At 53.7% G+C, this 22,684-nt stretch overlaps 1 protein-coding gene across 2 annotated transcripts in view; it reads left to right on the top strand.

Annotated features, from left to right (window-relative positions):
* Positions 1-21,972, top strand: part of FBXO41 (F-box protein 41) — a 29,757-nt gene extending 7,785 nt beyond the window's left edge. The window contains exons 4-17 of one of the 2 annotated variants that reach the window (XM_063789012.1): positions 3,523-3,637; positions 4,351-4,466; positions 6,890-7,932; positions 9,976-10,201; positions 10,692-10,765; positions 11,018-11,376; positions 12,140-12,381; positions 12,606-12,721; positions 12,833-12,985; positions 13,347-13,442; positions 15,800-15,918; positions 16,111-16,269; positions 17,362-17,477; positions 17,612-21,972. In XM_063789012.1, the coding sequence (XP_063645082.1) occupies positions 7,028-7,932; positions 9,976-10,201; positions 10,692-10,765; positions 11,018-11,376; positions 12,140-12,381; positions 12,606-12,721; positions 12,833-12,985; positions 13,347-13,442; positions 15,800-15,918; positions 16,111-16,269; positions 17,362-17,477; positions 17,612-17,674 (2,628 nt within the window). In that variant the 5' untranslated portion in view covers positions 3,523-3,637; positions 4,351-4,466; positions 6,890-7,027 and the 3' untranslated portion in view covers positions 17,675-21,972. The remainder of the gene's footprint in view (positions 1-3,522; positions 3,638-4,350; positions 4,467-6,889; positions 7,933-9,975; positions 10,202-10,691; positions 10,766-11,017; positions 11,377-12,139; positions 12,382-12,605; positions 12,722-12,832; positions 12,986-13,346; positions 13,443-15,799; positions 15,919-16,110; positions 16,270-17,361; positions 17,478-17,611) is intronic. The other variant, XM_016948779.4, reaches the window with a different exon arrangement.
* Positions 21,973-22,684: the final 712 nt, after the last annotated feature.

The following is a 22,684-nucleotide window of genomic DNA, read 5'->3' on the forward strand; positions in this document are numbered from 1 at the left end:
AATCTTCTCTGTGCCAGCAGTTATCTTTTTTTTTCCCCCATGTGTTATATATAAATGCATTCTCTCTCTCTCTCTCTCTCTCTCTCTCTCTGAATAGATTTGCCAGAGAGCTGTTTATTTTGCTGGTCTTTTCAAAGAACCATGTTTTGGATTTACTTCTCAAGGCTACATTTTGGGTTTTAATATACCTAAAGGATGGTGATGTTGAAACAATTACTACACACCATTTTTTTGTCTTTTTTTGAGATGGAGTTTTGCTCTTGTTGCCCAGGCTGGAGTGCAATGGCGGAATGGCTCATTGCAACCTCTACCTCCCGGGTTTAAGTGATTATGCTGCCTCAGCCTCCTGAGTAGCTGGGATTACAGCCACCTGCCACCATGCCCGTCTAATTTTTGTATTTTTAGTAGAGAGGGGGTTTCACCCTGTTGGCCAGGATGGTCTCGAACTCCTGACCTCAGGTGATCCACCCACCTCGGCCTCCCAAAGGGCTGGGATTACAGACGTGAGCCACCACACCTAGCCTACTACATATCATTTTTTTAAAAAAAAGAAAGTTAAGTCTTGGCCAGGTGTGGTGGCTCACGCCTGTAATCCTAGCACTTTGGGAGGCAGAGGCAAGTGGATCACCTGAGGTCAAGAGTTCAAGACCAGCCTGGCCAACATGGTGAAACCCCCCTCTACTAAAAATACAAAAATTAGCTGGGCCTGGTGGCATACGCCTGTAATCCCAGCTACTCAGGAGGCTGAGGCGGGAGAATCACTTGAACCCAGGGCGTGGAGGTTGCAGTGAGCCAAGATTGCGCCACTTCACTCCAGCCTGAGAGACACAGCAAAACTCTGTCCAAAAGAAAAAAGAAAGTTAAGGCTTGTCTCACATATACTAAGGTATTTATGGATGAAATAATACGATATTTAGGATTTGCTCAAAATTATCCAATAGTGGGGACAGGGCAAGTGTGACGCAGGGAAGTAGTGTGCAGATGAAAAATAATTGGCCATGAGTTGAGAATTCTTGAAGCTGGATGATGGGTACCTAGGAGTTCATCATAATACTCTCTCTATTTTTGAACATGTGTGAAAATGTCTATAATGGAAAGTTGGTTTTTAAAAATTCCTATCACACCATGCACACCAAAAATTTCTAGCTGGGTTATAAAATGCAAATGGGCCAGGCGTGGTGGCTCACACTTGTAATCCCAGCACTTTGGCAGGCCAAGGTGGGCAGATCACCTGAGGTCAAGAGTTCAAGACCAGCCTGGCCAACATGGTGAAACGCTGTCTCTACTAAAAATACAAAAATTAGCCACGTGTGGTGGTGGGTGCTTGCAATCCCAGCTACTTGGGAGGCTGAGGCAGGAGAATCACTTGAACCCAGGAGGTGGAGGTTGCAGTGAGCCAAGATCGCCACACCACTGTACTCCAACCTGGGCGACAAAGTGAAACTCTGTCTTAAAAAAAAGGGCCAGGCGCGGTGGCTCATGCCTGTAATCCCAGCACTTTGGGAGGCTGAGGCAGGCAGATCACGAGGTCAGGAGATCGAGACCATCCTGGCTAACACAGTGAAACCCTGTCTCTACTAAAAATACAAAAAATTAGCCAGGCATGGTGGCAGGCGCCTGTAGTCCCAGCTACTCAGGAGGCTGAGGCAGGAGAATGGCGTGAACCCGGGAGGCAGAGATTGCAGTGACTGCAGTGAGCTGAGATCGCACCATTGTACTCCAGCCTGGGCGACAGAGCGAGACTCCGTTTCCAATAAAAAAAAAGAAAAAAAAAATCCAAATGTAGGCCAGATGCAATGGTTCAGGCCTATAATCCCAGCACTTCGGGAGGTTGAGGTGGGTGGATCATTTGAGCCTAGCACTTTCTGACCGGCCTGGGCAACATAGTGAGACCCTGTTTCTAAAAAAAAAAAAAAAAAAAAAAAATCCAAAAGGAAAAAGGAAATCATACAGCCTAAAGTATTTAATACTACCAAGTCATTGTCAGTCTATGGTATTAGGGCTATTTGTTTAAAGCCCTTAATTCTAAAAAATATTCTGGAATTTTAAAAAAAGGAAATCACAAGTATCGAAAGAAAACATATGTAACTGTTTATAATCTCTGGGTAGGGAGAGATTTCCTAAGCATAATAACAAAATCCGATTTTACGGCGGCATAATTTAAAACTCTAGTATATCAATAAAGACCATAAACAAAAGTAAAAGCCAATCAACACACTTGAGAAAAATATTTGAGGTATATAAATGACACAGGATCAATAATATTAAAAGCTTTTGTAAATCGATAAGAAAATATGAATGTTCAGTATGAAAATGAGCAAAGTAGTGCACAGGCAAGTTACCGAAGAGATAGAAATGGCCAGTGTATGTGTGAAAAACTGTCCAGCCATCACAATCAAGGACATGCAAGTGAAACAGCCAGGCCACTTTCCAGTTTCAAATTGGCAAGAGCACAGGGGCCAGATCGTGAAGCTAAGGAGTTTGGCTGCAGTTGGTAGTGGATGGGGGTGCCCTTGAAGGAGTCTGAGCAGAGGAATCCGATGCCTTTACAGATGGAATGGAGCTGCGGGACTGAAGGCTGGGCCAGCAGTCTAGATGTGATGAGGCTGTGGCCTGGAAGAGTACAAAGCATGAGAAAAGAACAGTTGGGTTGAAAGCACTTGGAAGGAAAAACCAGTAGGTCTTGATGGTTAGCAGAGAGAAAAATCAAGATGGCCAGTGCTGTGGCTGGGAGGACAGTAACACCAAAGGAAACAGGGGTGCTGGGTAGTAGGTGAGGAGAAGTCTGGGATTTGTTTTTGACACTGTGGGCCATTGTGTTAGTCTGGAGTCTCATTACTAGAGACTGGCAACCGACCCAAATGATAAAAGCTACAAAAACATTTGCAGCCCTTCTCAATGGTCAAGTCCTGGGTTAGAGCTTCAGGCACATCTGGATGTGGATGCTCAAATATCATCAGGGGTCCTTTACTTTTGTCTCAAAGAGAGGGCAAAAATGGCCACAAGAGGCTCCAGGCTCACAGCCTACCAACTGAGCACAGCTCCCGAAGTGACTGTATCGGCCCAGATTGAGAAATGAGTCCATTACTGACCTGACCACTGTGATTCTAATGGAACAGACTGAGGTCATGTGTGTTCCCTGGGAGCCAGTGGAAGCTGTCAGCCCTACCCAAATCTATTCAAAGTGCAGGCAATGGTTCTCAAAGGGAAAATTGGGGATCAATTCACAATAAAGAGGGACTAGAGCCGGGCAGCAAAAACAATAAAAGTCCACTGTATTTCACTTCTTAGATGTCAAAGATCGACACAGACCCCCTTTACTGTGTAATTTTAAAAAATATTTTCCTGTTTATCATAATGCAACTATCCCTCACCAAACTTAAAGCACAGTTATCCCACTTCTGGGAGGAGACATTCCAAGTTTTCACCCAGTTACCACATCTATCCCCAATTCAACATCTTGGCAATGGCAAGGGGCTGTTTGTTTGGTTAGGTACTAAGCTCATGGTCTTTCCATTTAAGGCCCAACTACAATGATGGAGAGAAAACTGTATAGCTGAAAGAAGAAAAACCCTCCTAGTTGAAGAGGGGGGTGAGGAAAAAAACCTGGACCATGGTCCACATGCTTGACTGAATGGTGAGGAAGAGGTTCCCTGGTACACCAATCTAACTGCTCTGATTTTGCTGTCTCTGTGAGAGGGGCATTGAAGGGTGCATGTTTGGGGAGGTTCAGGGCAACCATAGGGGCTGAGCAATCCTTTGGTTTGTGGGGGCTTTCAGGCAATACAATCCCCTTAATCCCTGGGAGGCTTTTCAGTCAGTTTGCATTTGGTTATCCCCAGAGCTATTAACCAAAGCTAGAGACCTCTATGAAAGTTACGATTCTTGAATGAAGTCCCTGGTGGTGGTGTAGAATGAGGGGAGGGGTTATCTCTTAGCAACAGGCCCCAGTGTTCTGCCCATCCCAGGAGCCCTTGGTTCTGCAGCCTCTAGCTGGGCCTCTGCCACAGGGCAAAGCAAACTCCAAGTTTGGGGAGGGAGGCAGAAGGTCATCTGCCCCTTCTCACTGAAGCTGCATCCCAATGGAAGGCTGCTTATAATGGAAGCTTCTGTCCAGCTGGGAGGGCACAGCAGGAAGGGTTCAGCAGGGCCCAAGGAGTTGAGTACCTGTCAGGCCCCAGGCTTATCTCCCTCTTAGTTCCCAGCCTCTTTGTCTTCGCTTGAGCTGACTTTAGCTTGAAGCAAAGAACTGGCTCTTAATTATCTGACTCTCAGCCATATTGAATTACTGGCTGCAGGCAGAAAGGGCCTCTCTGGGCAAGCCCAAATTTTCTTCCTCTCTGCTTTCAGATGGGCTCCTTTCAACCAGAGTGTGTCTCTTGCTTGTTGGACCTTACTGAGGCCATTGGAAAGACACTCCCAACATCCTGACATTTTTCTACAAATCCCCTAATGTTCCAGCCATGGTAGGTACATGGCCTGAGCTCCAGGGATGGTGGGAGACAGTTTAATCATCTGCTTTGCTGCTGCTCTGTTCACCAACCTGTGAGTGGGGAATGGGGGAAGTAGTGCCAGCTTATGCCCCCCTCCTTAGTTCAGCTAATTTCTTTTGTGGATCTATTAAAAATTTCCATCTCTGATTCTAATTTCTTGGTTAGGATATTTTCTGGGTGCAAGTAACACAGATCCAACTGTAACTAGCTTAAGCAAAAAAGGGAAATAGGGGCTAGGTGCAGTGGCTCACACCTGTAATCCCAACACTTTCAAAGGCTGAGGTAGGTGGATCACTTGAGGTCAGGAGTTTGAGAGTAGCCTGGCCACCATGGTGAAATCCTGTCTCTACTAAAAATACAACAATTAGCTGGGCGTGGTGGCACATGCCTGTAGTCCCAGCTACTCGGGAGGCTGAGGCAGGAGAATCGCTTGAACTTCAGAGGGGGAGGTTGTAGTGAGCCGAGACTGCACCACTGCACTCCAGCCCGGGTGAAAGAGTGAGACTCCATCTCAAAAAAAAAGAAGTTGGGGGGGGGGGGGAGTGCAGAATTGATTGGCTTGTGTAACTGAACAGGCCAGGCTCTCAAACAGTGTCTGTGAGGAATGTGTTTCTCCATCTAAGTTTTGCTTCTTTGGGTTGGCTTCATTCCCAGGTGTCTCCTCCCAAAAGGAGAAAGGATGGCACCAGCAGCTCTGGCCTTCTCCATCAGCTTAGAAACCTGATCCCAAAGACAATGCTTTCCCTCAGTCATTCCAGAACAGTCCTGGGGCTCACTGGCTCAACTTTGGTGCTCTATGTTTACCCCACAACTGATTTGCCAGGTCTATGTCATATCCCCAAGACCATGTGGACTGAGAAAGTGGGGAAGGATGGTTCCCTATGGTCAAAGCAGGGTGCTGTTACCAGGAGGAGGACTGGATGCTGGGCTGGCAAAAGGAACAGACATCCACCCATACATCCTGTGGAAATGCCAGAAGGCAACACAACTATGCGGCAGGTCAGGATGGAGAAGTAGAGCTTACAGGTGCGAGTAAACCTGTGTGAGGGAAGCTGACTGCCTTCCTAGGGGGAGAATAGAGATGGAGGGCTCCAGAGGCAGACCTCAGGGAATGAGGACGTTTAGGAAGGCAGCAAGAACAGGAAGTTGCAGAACCCAGGGGAAAATCCAGACAGGAAAGCTCATGGCAGCTGTGAAGATGGAGGGGTCAACAGTATCGGCCATGGGACCAAGTAGGTGAAGACCCTTGATGACAACTGGCTTGTCTGATCAGCAGGTGGTCTGTGACCTTGATCACAGGGCAGTGGAAGCCCTATTGCAGGCAGTTAGGAAGAGGATGGCAGTGAGGAATGGGATGGAGACCCCACAAGGTAGGAGAAGAGTGACAAGAAGCCAGAGATGGAGGGGCAGCAGGAGTTGACAGTGAGGAGGGTTGGGATGCCAGAATTGGTGGGGGGATGGAGGGACCTTGTGCCAAAAGGGGTGTGGGGAGGATGGATAATAAAGCCCTTGGGGTAAAGGCAGGGCAGGGACACTTACTGGAAGCCTACCTCACCTTTTCTAGGTCTGAGAAAAAGACCTAAGGGCCTGGAGTAGTAGGGATAGGAGGATGTGGTGCAGAAGTCGGGACAGAACAAACAGTGACACATGCGATGTCATTAGGTAGAGTGATGTCTTGGTCACTGCAACGTGGTACCAATAGTTCCAGCCTGTGTGGGGGTGCAGTCTGCAAAAAATGAAAATAAGCATGCATGTTCTTTCCAAGGATTTTTACACTCATTTTAAGTATACAGCTTGATGATTGTTTAAATATGTACACAACTGTATAACCACCACTCAAAGCAGATAGAGAACATTCTCCGCATCACATAAAGCTGCCTCCTGCCCCTTCCTAGTCCATGTAGCCCCCAGCTGGGGACCTCTATGCCGACTTCATCATCAATTGTGTCTGTTCTTGAACTCCATCTCTCTGGAATTCTACAGCATGCACTCTTTGGTCTGGCTTCTTTCATGCAACATAATATTGGATGGACTCATCCATGTCACTGTGTACCAATAGTTTCTTTTCTTATTCCTGGGTAGATTCCATCATGAATATGCTACAGTTTAACCGTTCTACCATTGATGGGCACTTGGGTCGTTTCCAGGTTGGAACCATTATAAATAAAAGTGATTACGCGCCTGCCCCTTTAAAAACAGATTATCTCATTCTCTCGCTCTCTCTTGCACACATACAGGCCCTCGCACAGGTGCCAGAGCAGGCCAGCCTCCTCTGGGAGGTCTCCCCTTGCCCCTCAATGCTGATTTCCTCATGGCTGGGGGATGAGGGCTCCGGGCTGGGAGCCAGGGTGGGAGCAGCGATACCCTCTTCCTAAGACTCATCGCGTCTCTTCCAGCCTCCTCGCCCCAGGCCGCGGGCGCCCTGAGCCTTCCTGACCCCGCAGGGGGCCTCGCCCGCGGTCCCCCATGAGCGCGCCCGGCTGACCGGCGGGGCGGCCGCGGTGGAGCCCGCGTGCCGCGGGGGCGGCGGGGCCATGGCCTCGCTGGACCTGCCGTACCGCTGCCCCCGCTGCGGGGAGCACAAGCGCTTCCGGAGCCTGTCGTCGCTGCGCGCGCACCTGGAGTACAGCCACACCTACGAGACGCTCTACATCCTCTCCAAGACCAACAGCATCTGCGACGGCGCCGCCGCCGCCGCGGCCGCCGCCGCCGCCGCCTCGGGCTTCCCGCTGGCTCCCGAGCCCGCCGCCCTGCTGGCCGTGCCCGGCGCCCGGCGAGAGGTCTTCGAGAGCACTTCCTTCCAGGGCAAGGAGCAGGCGGCCGGGCCGTCGCCCGCGGCGCCGCACCTGCTGCACCACCACCATCACCACGCTCCCCTCGCCCACTTCCCCGGCGACCTGGTGCCCGCTAGCCTGCCCTGTGAGGAGTTGGCCGAGCCGGGCCTTGTGCCCGCCGCCGCAGCGCGCTATGCGCTGCGCGAGATCGAGATCCCGCTGGGGGAGCTGTTCGCCCGCAAGTCCGTGGCGTCCTCGGCGTGCTCGACGCCGCCGCCTGGCCCCGTCCCCGGCCCTTGCCCCGGGCCTGCCTCCGCTTCCCCCGCGTCCCCCTCACCCGCTGATGTGGCCTACGAAGAGGGCCTGGCGCGCCTCAAGATCCGCGCGCTGGAGAAGCTGGAGGTGGACCGGCGGCTGGAGCGGCTGAGCGAGGAGGTGGAGCAGAAGATCGCGGGCCAGGTGGGCCGGCTGCAGGCCGAGCTGGAGCGCAAGGCGGCCGAACTGGAGACTGCGCGGCAGGAGAGTGCGAGGCTCGGGCGCGAGAAGGAGGAGCTGGAGGAGCGCGCGTCTGAGCTCTCCCGCCAGGTGGACGTGAGCGTAGAGCTGCTGGCCTCACTCAAGCAGGACCTGGTGCACAAGGAACAGGAGCTGAGCCGCAAGCAGCAGTGAGTAGACCCTCGGGGCCCTGTGAGTGGTTGTGCTTGTGCGGGTCACTGTGCCACCACCACCACCGTGGGCGTGCCTGAGTGTGTCTGTATGTGGCCATGGCTTTGTAATAGAGGATCCGTGGCCAGGAGCATGTATGTGGGGCCAAGAGTGTCATGATGATATGTGGTACTGTGAGGACATGGCAGTGTGACCCTGTGCCTCTTTGTGAAGTCTGCCTTTCTCGTTCTCTGTCCTAGACAAGCCAACCCCTGCATTTTGGCACCAGATCCTCTTCTCTTTTGCCTAGCCAAAGATATAGCTCAACTCTCCCCTCTCCTTTTCCATCATCCGATTTTTTGTTTCTGCATATTTCTAAAAGCATACAGACATGTCATTTCTCCCATCTGCCATAACCCCCTTCCCCTTAAGCTACTGCCCCTTTTCTCTCCTCCTTACAGAAAACTCCTTGTATTTGTTTATACTTCTTGTCTCCAATTTCTTTCCTCACTTTCTCTCTTGAACCCAGGCTGATCGGGTTTCCACCTCTACCAGGGTCCCCATGTCACCAGCGACCTTCCTGTTGCTAAGGCCTAGCCATCGTCTTACTTGGCCCATTGGTGGCATTTGACATAGCTGATCCCTGACATGCCTTCTTCACTTGGCTTCCGGGACACTCTTGGGATTCCTTCTATCTGTCTCAATCTTCTTCATTTCTCTGGTCTTTAAATGTAGGATTATGAACTACAGATGGCCCCTGACTTACAATGGTTTGACACAATTTTTTGATTTTCCGATGCTACAAAAGCATCATGCAGTCAGTAGAAACTGTACTGTATGAAAATGAAAAACAGTATGTACAACCATACTGTTTTTTTTCAGTACAGTATTCAACAAATTACATGAGATCAACACTTTTTTTTATAAAATAGACTTTGTGTTGAGTGACTTTGTCCAACTGTAGGCTAATATAAGTGCTCTGAGCACATTTAAGGCAAGCCAGGCTAAGCACTGATGTTCGGTAGGTTAAGTGCATTAAATGCATTTTTGACTGATGATATTTTCAACTTACAATGGGCTGAGGGGGATGTATCCCCATTGTAAGCCAAGGAGCATTTGTATATAGATGTTATTTATGTGTCCCCATTGTCATATAAACTCCATAAAGACAGGAGTTGTTCACTGCTATTTCCCCAATACCTAGAACAGTGCCTGGCACCTAGAGGGTGTTCAATAAATGTTGAATGGATGCACAAACAACCGGGAATGCATTTGGGAGTAAGTATGCATGTGATTCTAAGTGTGCCATGTGTTCACGCAGCTCCTACAAGTTGGTGCAAACTATCAGTATGCTTCCACATTTGAGTGTATTCCTCTGTGGGTTGATGTGACTTAGTGTGTATTTTTGAAGGTTCCTGCAAGTATGTTTGACTGTGTCGGTGGTACTGTGCCTCAATGGTTCTTTGCGTGTCTCACATGTAAGCACATGCCCAAGCTGGAACATGATGTGACTACACAAACATGAATGTGTGAGGCTGTGCCTGGGGCTGTGTAATGAGCCTCTGTGTGGGGATATGTGACATGGCTGGTGGCTCTAAGTGTGTGCCTAGGAGTGTTCTGTGTTGGGATGCCGGGTATTGAAGGACATGCACATGTGACTGAACATGTCTGTGTTTCTGTATGAGAGAGATGTGTCTGGTTATGGCATATGGATGTACATGGGGTACATGTGTGTGGGGATGTATGTATGCCTGGGGTTGTGTGGGACTGAGTATGCCTGATTATTTCTGTGGAGAGCAGGGTGTGCAGTATTTCTGTGGAGAGCAGGGTCTGGGGCCAGGTGGGTGGGGTGTGAGTGTGTGGCTCGGAGTGCATGCATGCATTTCTGTATGTGTCATCGTGCGGGGCCGTGTGCTAGGCCTGTTCTGCAGGAACCCATGTGACCATAAGCAGACACTGCAGGCAGCTGTGCCAGTGTCTCCCCGCACTGGCCAGGCTCTCCTCCAGAGGGTGGGTGGGCAGGCAGGCTGAGGCTCTGGGGTAAGAGACTGCTCTGGGCCCAGGGAGGTGGTGCAGATCGACCAGTTCCTGAAGGAGACGGCGGCGCGGGAGGCCAGCGCCAAGCTGCGGCTGCAGCAGTTCATTGAGGAGCTCCTTGAGCGGGCTGACCGTGCCGAGCGGCAGCTGCAGGTCATCAGCAGCAGCTGTGGCAGCACGCCCAGCGCCAGCCTGGGCCGTGGAGGTGGGGGCGGTGGTGCTGGCCCCAATGCCCGGGGCCCAGGCAGAATGGTGAGTGCCCACCTGCCTTCCCTCCTCTACCTGCACACCTGGCCCCCCACAACCTCACCTTTCACGTGGCTGGACATCTCCCCCATGATGCCGCATTCGCCCCTTCTTTGGCTTTTACCCCACCAGCAGATGCCAGGAACAGGGGAGCCCCTTTGATTGGGCAGGAGTGCCAGTGCCAGCCCCCGAGGCTGTAGTGAGATGTGATTCAGTGGCCCCAGCCCTCGGGGGCTATCTCTGCCCATCCCTGCAAATGAGAGTCCAGGAGCCACAAGCTGGGGTCCGGGGTGTTGTGTGGGTGTGGGGAGGGGCTGGTAAGCCTGCCTCTCTGGGCTGTCTATCTGTCCATTTGTCCATCTTTCCCAACTATTTTCCCTTCTCTCTCCTCTCCCCCATCTCCTCTCCATCTTTTGCCCTGTTTCCCCTGCTATTCCTGCTCATCCTCTTGCCTCCTCCGCCCCTCTCCTTTACCTCCTGCTCTGGGGGCCCACAGCGAGAACACCACGTGGGCCCGGCCGTGCCTAACACATATGCAGTGTCACGGCATGGCTCCTCTCCCAGCACAGGGTAAGCCTTGGGCCCAGCCCACCCCATGCAGCCCACCCTCACCCTGGAAGGATCCGCTGGCCTGTCTGGGGCTTGTGTCACCCTCCTGCCCCTACCCTCCCTGGGTCACGTATGTCTGCCTTTCCACACCCAGAGGGGGCTTTTGGAAAGCAGGGCGGGTGGGTTGCCCTCAGCTGATGGTAGGGGCAGGATGGGGAGTTTGGGTAGGCCTGGTGCCTCTTACCCCTTACTGTGTGGTCCACCCTGCCCCAGGGCCTCCAGCCGTGTGCCAGCCGCATCCCAGAGCTCAGGCTGCTATGACAGTGACAGTCTGGAGCTGCCCAGGCCAGAGGAGGGGGCCCCTGAGGACAGTGGCCCTGGGGGCTTGGGCACACGGGCCCAGGCTGCCAACGGGGGCTCAGAGCGGTCCCAGCCCCCTCGCAGCTCAGGCCTGCGGCGCCAGGCCATCCAGAACTGGCAGCGCAGACCCCGCCGACACAGCACTGAGGGGGAAGAGGGTGATGTCTCCGACGTTGGCTCCCGAACCACTGAGTCAGAGGCTGAGGGCCCGTTGGATGCGCCCCGCCCCGGGCCTGCTATGGCTGGGCCATTGAGCAGCTGCCGGCTCTCAGGTAGGTCCCGGAAGGCTGGGCAGGGGGACACAGGTCTGAGGCAGTGAATCTCCTGGGCTCCTGCACCCCCCTCCCCTTTCCCCAGACTTGCCCACCCCTCCTACATAGCGCCCTTCAAGCCTGGGGCAGGAACTCTTGTGACAGGGCAGGGCTGCAGTGGCACAAGTATGCTCAGATTGTCTGTTGCACAAGGATGCCACATCTGGGGGACAGGGGGGTCCATTCACGTGGTAGGCTCATCAACATTTACAGGAGAACAGTTGAGTGTTGCCTCCAAACTCTGAAGCCCCTGGTGCAGTGGGGGAGAGGCCCCCCACCATATTCACAGAAGGCACCACACATATGTGGGTGGTTTGGGAGGTGAGAGGGCTAGGGTCAGGGGTGTAGCCACACCCCATCTTCTGGGCAGCCCCATGCCTGCCTTCTGTTTCCAGAGGCCTGGTTTATACTCCAGCACCACCGCCCCCCGAACCCCTTTCACTCTCCAAATCTGATGTGTTGCCTCTTGTAGGGGGTGAGTTTGAATGATATATAACCTTAAAAAGGAAGTTTACACAAGGGATGCCTTTTTGTAATTTGTAAAACTGGAGATGGGGTACCGCAAAGGACAGGGAGGCAGAGGCCCCTTTTCCTTCCTCCCTAGGCCCTGGTACCACAGCATGTCCATTCCTCTGCAGATCCTACCCTGCCCCAGCTCCCCACACACATCCCCACACCAGCCTTGACCCTCCACACTCACTTTTGAACCCCTGGTATTCTGCAGCCCGCCCCGAGGGAGGCAGTGGGCGGGGTCGGCGAGCAGAGAGGGTCAGCCCCTCACGCTCCAATGAGGTCATCAGCCCAGAGATCCTGAAGATGCGAGCTGCCCTCTTCTGCATCTTCACCTACCTGGACACGCGCACACTGCTGCATGCTGCCGAGGTCTGCCGGGACTGGCGCTTCGTGGCCCGCCACCCCGCAGTCTGGACAAGGGTGCTGCTTGAGAATGCCCGTGTCTGCTCCAAGGTACCTGCCCCTGCCTGCCTTCTGTGCCCTGCTGTGAACCCACCTTTCCCCCTGGGTAGAATCTGGCCCCTTGAGGTCTGGTCCTTGCAACCCTTACAACACTGTAATGCCAACCTGGCTTCCCTGAAATGCTCTCATGGGGCCTTCTATCCTGGGGCTGGCCCACCTCCAGCCAACCAAGTTCAGACCCCTTCATCTCCAAATGCCCTTCCCCTCCCCCGCAGTTCCTGGCAATGCTGGCTCAGTGGTGCACCCAGGCCCACTCTCTGACGCTGCAGAACTTGAAGCCCCGGCAGCGGGGAAAGAAGGAGAGCAAGGAGGAGTATGCCCGGAGCACCCGGTGAGGCCTGCGATGGGTGGGTGGTGGGTGCTGTTGGGCCACAGACCTGGAATTAAGGATGTTTCCCAGAGGAGGAGGTTGCCAGCTCTCTGACCTCTTGGTCATCCCTAGGGGCTGCCTGGAAGCTGGGCTGGAGTCCCTGCTGAAGGCAGCTGGGGGGAACCTGCTGATCCTGCGCATCTCCCACTGTCCAAACATCCTCACCGATCGCTCGCTCTGGCTGGCCAGCTGCTACTGCCGTGCCCTGCAGGCTGTCACATACAGGTGGGTCAACCGACTAGAAGCATGGCCTGTTCCCTCTAGGCCCAGGGTCCTACCGGATCCCTAGGCGCTGCATAGCCTCCCCCAGGGTTCTCAAGCAAAGGGATCCAAGAGCTCTATGGCTGAAGGAAAGGAAGCCTTGACAAGAGCAGAGGCCACCACTGTGGGCGACTCCAGCTTTGTCTTGTATATTTTCTTTCTTTTTTTCTTCTTTAAATGGAGACGGGGTCTCGCCGTATTGCCCAAGCTAGTCTGGAACTCCTGGGCTCAGGCGATCCCCAACCTCGGCCTTGACCTCCCAAAGTGTTGGGATTACCAGTATAAGCCACCCTGCTGCCTGACTAGCAGCTTTGTCTTTTCACAGGAGTGCCACAGACCCCGTGGGCCACGAGGTCATTTGGGCCCTGGGCGCAGGCTGCAGAGAGATCGTCTCCCTCCAAGTGGCACCACTTCACCCCTGGTGAGCCCTGGCAGGTTTGGGGGATAGGAGGGGGGACACGGTTGGGCCTGGTCTGGGGCTGAGGACTTAGCAGATCTGAGCCCATTCCACAAGCTGTTAGGACAGATCCACACACATTAATCTGTCCATTGAGGCATTAGGAGCAGGGCTTTAAAATCAGACCTGGTTGGTCGAGCACGGTATCTCACGCCTGTAATCCCAGCACTTTAAGAGGCCGAGTCGGGCGGATCACCTGAGGTCTGGAGTTCGAGACCATCCTGACCAACATGGAGACACCCTGTCTCTACTAAAAATACAAAATTAGCCGAGCGTGGTGGTGCATGCCTGTAATCCCAGCTACTCGGGAGGCTAAGGCAGGAGAATCGCTTGAACCTGGGAGGCAGAGGTTGCAGTGAGCCGAGATCGTGCCATTGCACTCCAGCCTGGGCAACAAGATGGAAACTCCGTCTAATAAATAAATAAATAAATAAATAGATAAAATCAGACCTGGGGTCATGTCCTGGCTTACTGGCAGTGCCACCTTGGCAATCTCAATCATGTCTTAGTTTCTCAAGCTGCAAAGTAAAGGTGGTATTAGGAACTATGGACCTTAGGGCTCTTGCTCGCCCAAATGAGATCAGGTACACAAAGCCTGCAGGGTCCACAGTAATTGTTCAGTAAACACCAGCTAAAAACCACCAGCTTTGTTTGACATACGAAAGGTGGTTCAGGGAGGTCAGTGTATGAAAGAGCTGGTCATTGGAGAATCCAGGTTATGAAATCATTTCTCACTCTGTTTGGAGTTCCTCTAACACACCAGGCTCTTTTGCTCCCTACATTTTGCCTCTCTCCACGCGACAGCTCCTCCCAGTCATCCAGTGTGCCTTCTGTAACACCCTGGGTAGAGTGTGTCACTGCTCCCCTGCCTCAATCCCCACTGCATGTTGCCCTGACCCCTCTGTCATCTACTTTGCAATAATTTCTTTTTTTTTTTTATTTAGTTTTTGAGACAGAGTCTTGCTCTGTTGCCCAGGCTGGAGTGCAGTGGTGCAATCTCAGCTTACTGCAACCTCCACCTCCCAGGTTCAGGCAATCCTCCTACCTCAGCCTCCCAAGTAGCTGGGACTACAGGCATGGGCCACCATGCCCAGCTAATTTTTGTATTTGTAGTAGAGACGGGCTTTCACCATGTTGGCAAGCCTGATCTCGAACTCCTGACCTCAGGTGATCTGCCCGCCTCGGCCTCCCAAAGTGCTGGGATTACAGGCATAAGCCACCGCGCCCGGCCCTACTTTGCAATAATTTCTTTATATTTCTATCTCCTCCACCAGATGGGTTGTTCTCAAGGCAGAATCTAGGAATGTCCATTTCTGTATCCCTAGTACCAAATGCATAATAGATGCTAGAGAGATGTTTGTTGCCTGGGCAAATGTTGAGGGTTGAAGTGTTTAGGGAAATGGCATTTGGTGTGAATGGAAAGGAAAGTTGGGGCAATCAGGAAGGGCCTTGCTAAGGAATTTAGGTTTTTTTGCATTTTATCTAGAAAGTATTGGAAGCTATTTGGCGGGATTTTAGATTTTAAGAAAGGGATTAAGATCAGACTGTTAATGTTCTATGCCCCCCACAACTTCTGCCACCAAAGAGACTGTCCACTCTTTGAGGGTAAAGACCATGTCTATGTTGTCACCGCTGTACCCCCAGGGCCTAGCTCAGTTGTTGTTGACTTGATAACCACTTGCTGAATGGCGGAGTGAGTGGATGTAGGAATGAGGGGCTCCCTATCTGCAGTGTGGAGGATGAGATGCAGGGAGACTAGTGCTAACCCAGAGAATGCCAATGGTGGTCTGAACTGTGGGTTCAAGAGTACTTAAGGCCGGGCACAGTGGCTCACACCTGTAATCCCAGCACTTTGGGAAGCCGAGGCAGCAGATCACTTGAGGCCAGGAGTTTGAGACCAGCCTGGCCAACATGGTGAAACCCTGTCTCTACTAAAAGTACAAAAAAATGAGCCGGGCATGGTAGTGCATGCCTGTAGTCCTGTCTACTCGGGAGGCTGAGGCAGGAGAATTGCTTGAACCCAGGAGGCAGAGGTTGCAGTGAGCCGAAATTGCACCACTGCACTCCAGCCTGGGTGACAGATTGAGACCCTGTCTCAAAAAAAAAAAAAAAAAAAAAGAGTGCTTGGGAATCAGAATCTGCAGGACTTGGTGGATGAGATGAGGGCAGAGGAGTCAGGGATGATCCTGGTTCTCTGACTTGACCTACTGGGTTGTTGGAGGAATGCTTGCCTGAGTCAGGGAGGGGTCCCACAGGAGGAGCATGCTGGGTTATCAAGCATCCAGAGACTTCCCTGACGGCTCCCCCTTCCCATTCTCCAGCCAGCAGCCCACACGCTTCAGTAACCGCTGCCTGCAGATGATTGGTCGCTGTTGGCCCCACCTGCGGGCCCTGGGGGTCGGGGGTGCCGGCTGTGGGGTGCAGGGCCTGGCATCACTCGGTGAGTCTTTCCTTGGACTGGGGTGGTGGGTAGTGGGAAGCAGGCATGGGTGCAGTGCTGCCTTGTGAAATCCCACAGGGGCTTGGGGCTGCAGCCTGGGTGGTGGCAGGTGGCAGGGTGGTAGCCAGGGTGCTGGCTGCAGGGGTGACCTGGGGAGTGTGTCAGTAGGATCCCCCTTCTTCCTCTTCCTAGCAAGAAACTGCATGCGGCTGCAGGTCCTGGAGCTTGACCACGTGTCAGAGATCACCCAGGAGGTGGCAGCAGAGGTCTGCCGGGAAGGCCTGAAGGGACTGGAGATGCTGGTGCTCACGGCGACTCCCGTCACCCCTAAGGCCCTACTGCACTTCAACAGTGAGCACTGGGGGAATGAGGGGCAGGGTACGACTATCACCTGCCACGGGGCCCTGTCAGCAGGTAGCCTAACTATCACTGGGGCAGATGGATCAGGGTCTCCAGCCAAGGGCAGAGGCAGGGGGACAGGTTAAGAGCACTGGTTCTAGAGCCTGACTGACCTAGGTCCCAGGTCTGGCTCTGCTACTTATTAGCTGAGTGATGTTGGGCAAGTTACTATACCTCTCTGAGTCCTGTATTCCCATCTTCTAAGCTGACTTTCTAGGATGGGTGAGAGGATTAAATGAGATGATATGTGGAAGCCCCCCCAAGGACAGTTCTCAGGGTGAAGACTCCTCTCTCCCTGGACTCCAGATCATACCTCCTTGGCTTCCACACCTTTCTCAAACCACCCACTCCACTCTCAGTCACTACTCCACCTGCACTGAGGACCTGGCACCCAGTGTGGGCTGCTCCTGCCCAAGGAGACCACCAGCCAGGACCCTTTGGCTCCTGAGAGGACCCCATGCCAACTGCGCTAAGGTGCCTTGACCCTCTTTCCAAGACCTTCCTCCCCCTTCAGCCACATGGGATACCCTGGACTTTACCACCAGAACTAACTGCTCAGCCTCCAGAATCATGACCTCCAGGCCCTTCTCAGTCGCCTGATCTTCCTCTACCTCCCCCGACTTCACGCCATATCCAGTCCCTGAAGCCCTCTGTTCCCAAGTATTTGCCCCACCTCCCCCTCCTTTGTGCTTCAGCCTGGATCCACGAGCCCCACCTCAGCCACTCTGTTCCTTGCCATTCATCCCCAAATGCCCAGACCATGGTATAGCTGCCCCCTGTGTCAGGGAAGTTCCTAGAGGCTTTGGACAGCTGGTGGCTGCCCACTCACCCTCCCAGAGGCCAATGCAGCCTCTCCTGTGCCTCAGCCCCATCTACCTCTCCCCGCATCCGGTCGCCAGCCCCCAGGTGGCATGAGTCTGCTCTCCTCTGTCGTGTTCCCGGTAGCTGGCACCTGATTGTCTGATTTCATTAATTAGTGAGAGGAGAGGAGGCAGCTCCACAGCCCAGGCCAAACACGCCCCTACTTCGCTCACCTTTTCTCAGGCATCTGCCGGAACCTCAAGTCCATTGTGGTCCAGATTGGGATTGCGGATTATTTCAAAGAGCCCAGCAGCCCTGAGGCCCAGAAGCTGTTTGAGGACATGGTGACAAAACTCCAGGTGAGGGGTCAGCTCTGAGGCTGTCCAAGACCCCAAGTGGCATCCCTAGACTGGGGCTGGTGACCTGGGTGAGTGTGGCAGGAGGGAGACCTGCCTGGCACGGAGGGAGAACTAACCCAGAGTTCGGTCCGCAGGCTCTGCGACGGAGGCCCGGCTTCTCTAAGATTCTGCACATCAAGGTGGAAGGCGGCTGCTAACCCGGGTAGGGGGCGGCAGGGCCCCTGCCAGCCCCACACCAGGGCACTCTCTTTGGACCTCAGAGGGACCCTGGTTTGGACTAGACCTTTGGAGGCCGAGTGTTATCCCTGGCTTCTGGAGGGGGACTGTCAAGTCTCCTGTCCTCCTCCTGGAGCAGCAGAGCAACAGGCCTGACCCAGGGCACTGCCTCCCCAGTACAGGGGCTTGGACAGAAGCTGCCCTCCGACCCCCACCCTACCCCGGCTGGAGTAGCCTCTGGCACAGCCAGTGAGGAGCTGTCACCACCAGCGCCTGGTGTCATCACCTGGAGGATCTGCAATAACCACCCAGTGGCTCCTCAGCTCTTCTGGCTGGCCTCTCCTTCCTGAGGCCCAGCCTCCTGGTCAGGAGCATCTGGGGCCCCAAGCCAATGGGGGCTCCACAAGGCAGCTCAGACTTGGCAAGGAGGGCTCTTCTCCTCAACCTTGCTGCAGCCTTCTGGGGGCACCCCTTCAGACAGCCTGCCCAGGCTGTGGATCCACATTTCCTGGGGGTACCACAGCCAGACCCAGGGGCCTGGGCACGTGGTCAGCCAAAAGCTGGGGGCAGCAGTACAGTGGGGTAGTGGGGGTGGGTTTGGAAAGGAAACAGTCACCCAGAACTTCTCCCCAGGATGAGACCACCCTTCCAAGGTGGGGGATTGCCAGGGGGAGAAAACTTATTTATTGCTGTAAGACAGGACCCCTCCTCCCAACCTCATACCCCACCGCACACCAGAGCTAAATTCAAAGCTGAAAGGCGCACGTTTCTATACCTACATTCGTTCCTGAGGGACCCTCCAGAGGGTCAAGGTCCCAGCCCCAGGCAGCCCTGTCACAGTGAGAAGTAGTTCCTGTCCTTAAGGAATTTCCTTCTAATCAGGTGCTTGGGCAGGAACCCGATGGCCTTTGGGTCACCAAGGCTGTCTGGGAGGGAGGCACAGGGCCGCCCTCTGTGCTGAGGCCGTGGAGGAAGCCAGGAGGAGGGTGGCTTGCTTTGCTTCCTTGTCTAATTTAGCTTGCTTGAAGATGTGGCCTTGGCAGGGAGCCAGACCCATGGGGCCAAGGAAGAGGAAGAGCATCCTCAATAGACTCACTCCCCCTTCCTCGGTCTCCACGGGCCCCGTGGACTGAGGGCTGCATTGGGGTCTTCTGCCTAGGGGAAGTGCTGGACCTGAGCTGGAGCCACTTGGCTTAGAAGCCACAGGATTCACTTTTCACTGGCCTTTGCAATCCCCAAAGGATCAGGTCTCAGAACCAAGGCTCCAAAGGCTGAGGTCTCCCCAGTTCCTCCTCTCAGAACTCCCATAGTGGCTCAGAGGCCGGGGGTCCTGCCAACTTTCATTTGGAAAGTTCTTTCGAACATCTAAACTAGATCTATCTTAGGGTTTCTTTCTCTCCTAGATAGGATCAGCTCCCAGCCCTAGCCATTAGGCTGCTGGTCCTGGCGGGGGATGGGGTCCCCTCGTTACCCAGTCCTTCCCAGGGACCCAACTTCCTTACACAACCTGGCTTGGACATGAAGACCCACCCCCAGGTTACCTTGTAAAGAGTCCTCCAGAGCTGGGATCCCATGGGCGCAGCAGCACACCCAGCTCCCATGGCGTCACTCCCTAGCTCTGTCCCAGCTTTTGCTATCATTGCTGACTTTTCCTCCTGTGGCTCGTTCTGTCCCTGCCCTTTGAAAACCTAAAATACCAAGGGTGTCATGCTGGCAACTCCCTGCCCAGTCCTGCACAAAGCCTTGGCTGTGTGTGGCACCGCTTGCCTCCTACCCCAGAGCAGCTGGCTCCATTGGCTTCTCCCTGCACCAGCCCTGTCCTCAGGGGTCAGGAAAAAGCAGCACAGCTTTCTTTCCTCTCCTCCAGAGGCCTGGAAGGGAGGTGGAGGTCCACTAAGGGCCTGGCTGCCTTGGATTTCTTGGTCCTGCCTTGCCAACTGCACCCTGTAGCTCCTGCTCCCTGTGACCCCAGAACCAGAGGTGCTGCCTTCCCTATCTCCTGGACAAAGCACAAAGGGATGCTCTGCTTGGCTTGAGCCTGCCCAACTGAAGGATTTTCTCTGCCCCAGGGACCTTCCATCCCTGAATACAAGGCTCTAGGCAACTTCTCTCTGGGTGGTACACACTAGAATGCCTAGCATTAGCCCTAGAAAGGAGGTTGGGGTGTATGGGTAGTGAGCTAGGGTGGGAGAAAGGTGGTGCTGAAAGGACAGATGCTAGTTGTAGTTTCACTCACTCATTCATTCATTAGTGCAACAGTACTGAGCACCACCTGCACTAGAGGCAGAGGGGTGAACAAGATACCCTTCTGCCTGGGGGGACCTCCACTTCCCATGGGTTTGGCTATTTCCAGGAAAGCCCCTCAGTCCTCCACCCTGTTCTGGCTGTGTGTGAAGGATGTGTGTGAGCAGGCCCAATCCTTTGCAGCAAGAATGAGAGGTCAGAGTATCCCATTGCACACGCACCCTGGGGCTGACAGACTTGTGCCCCCTAGCCTTCATGCATGCCCAAGCACTGGCAGCTTTGCAGCCCCTGCCCCACCAGCCCCTTGACGCTCTTCTTTTGTTCTCTCCTCGGGGATGAGCCCTGCTGCTGAGTAGGGAGGTTTTGCTTGCTGGGAGGCTCTATGCATGGATTTTTTTTGGTGACCATACAGCTAGGGCTGAGGATGGGAACAGGGACAGAGGGCCTGGCTATCCCTAGAAGCACTTCATCCATCTTTACCCACCCAAACGGGATCCCTCCACATCTCATACCCAGTAAGATGCAAGAAAGGAATATCTGAGAGCAAGCAGCCCTGCTCCAGGGGCCCCAGGTATGTGTAGAGGCCCAGTGGGGGTGGCCACTTGGTGTTCCTACCACCCCCTGCCATCCAGTCTGGCCCCAGTACCTACCTGGGAGGTTGGTGTACTTGGCTTAAGTACTTCATGCTTTATTCAGGCTGCTTCCCCACAGCACCGGCAGGAAATGAAGGTGCACTTATATGCATCCCTGCAGGAATAAAGAGTGGGTGGCCTGCCCAGCCCAGCACCACGGCCTTTCCCCAGCCAGGAGAGACCACCTAAGGATCAAGGCAGCTCCTGTTTTCTTGGTTCTGTGACACTCGAGTCTGAGCCAGCCCCTCAGGAATTGCCTCAAAAGAGAAAAACAAAAAAAAAAAGTCCTCCTTCCCAAGGCCTGCTACTCCAAGGTTTGGCTCCATCCCTTGCCTTTGGGTCCTGCCTATTTCCCCACTCCTGGTCTCCTATCTTTGGGGCCACCAGTGGGGAGTCACCTGGGCCCCAATCCCTCTAAGGCGCTAAGTTGAAGGAGGCCTTCCCAGAATGACTATTGGTGCCAAAGTCCCAGTTCCTGTTGGACTTGGGGTAAAAACAGGAGATGGTGAGTGGGTGTATGGCCCAAGTGCCCAGAGAAGTTAACTCGAACCCATGGGACCTGTCCCAGCCTGTCAGTCCCTGATGAGTGTAACTTCCTTCCCCTGGGGGCCTGGCCCTTCTCTCCAACCCAGTGGCCATGCTTTCTCACCCAGCCTTGTGCCCAGCCTGCATTTCTGTATATATTGCTGTGTATTGTGTGTATGTATGTATTCCTGAACAAGTGTGTTCATCTGCAGCCCTTGCCTGAGGATAAGGTTTAGGATTGGGTAAAGATCAGAATACCAGGGCCAGCTAAGGCAACGACTCCCTCCCCAACCCCTTGGGACCTCAGCCAGTCCCAAGGCTGCCCTGACAATCAGGCAGGCTCCCCACCGTGAGGCCAAGCCTCCTCTGCCACTGCCAGCATGGCCCAAGGGAGGCTTGGCCTTGGGCTTGCCAGCCTCAGCTCTGCCCTGACAAGGGTCTTGTATCCAGGGCAGAGGCCTGAGGTGACCCAGGCTTGCTTTGTGGCTGATGCCAGCAGGCTTGGTTCTAGTGGGCACCACTGGTGGGCAACCTCCATAACTGGCCCTTAGGCCCTACCTTCCTACACAGCTAGGCTATAATGGGCCTAAGTGTGAGAGGGTAGCTTCCCCAGCCCCAAGCACAGGCAGAGGGGTGGAGAGCAATTTTTGGTTTTATTTTTGTTTCTGAAGTGGTGCCTGTACCTCCAGCCCCCAGGGGGCCTTCCCTGGCCACACTTCTCTGCCCCACCCAGGCATCGCCATCCCAGCACTTTGCTCCATGTCACCCGTAAGATGCCCTTTGCTGAATGTACCTGAGTGTATGTATTTAAAAGGACTCACATGGGCATCAGAGAATTTATGGCTCTGTATCCAATAAAAAAGATGGTGAAACTGGTCTATCTGCCCCAGAGAAGTAAATGGTATGTGGCCACACTTATCATCTGTGTTATCATGGTCTTTCTGCAGCTCAAGTGCAGAGAGGCAGGTAACCCAGGGGAATGAAGTATAACAAGACTTGCCAGCGGGCACAGTTGCTCATATCTGTAATCCTAGCACTTTGGGAGGCTGGGGCGGGAGAATCACTTGAGCCCAGGAATTCGAGACTAGTCTGGGCAACATAGTGAAACCCTGTCTCTGCAAGAAAAACTGAAAAATTGCTCGGCATGTGCCTGTATTGCCAGCTCCTTGGGAGGCTGAGGTGGGAGGATATCGAGCCAGGGAAGTGGAGGTTACAGTGAGCTGAGATCACACCACTGCACACTCCAGCTTAGGTAACTGAGTGAGGCCCTGTCTCAGAAACAACAAAAACTTGCCTCAGGACTGCAGAAAAGCCACCTAGGGTGACTGTCCTGCCACCGCTCAACCCTGCTTTCAGTGTGTGTATCCAGAGGAAACGCCTTGAGATACATCATTTCTGACTCTCAGCTAGGAGGGACTACCTTCAAGGACAAAACCAGTACAACAGGGCAGCAGGCACTGCCCAGCCCCTCCCTGGCTTGACTGCCTACTCAGGAGGCTCTGGCCAGCCAATCAGGCTTTGACTGCGGGAGACCAGGTTGCCATCATGGTCTGGCCTTGACTTCCTCATTTTACAAAATGTCCTTGTGCC

This window comes from Pan troglodytes, chromosome 12, assembly GCF_028858775.2.
Source record: "Pan troglodytes isolate AG18354 chromosome 12, NHGRI_mPanTro3-v2.0_pri, whole genome shotgun sequence".
NCBI classification, from domain to species: Eukaryota; Metazoa; Chordata; class Mammalia; order Primates; family Hominidae; genus Pan; species Pan troglodytes.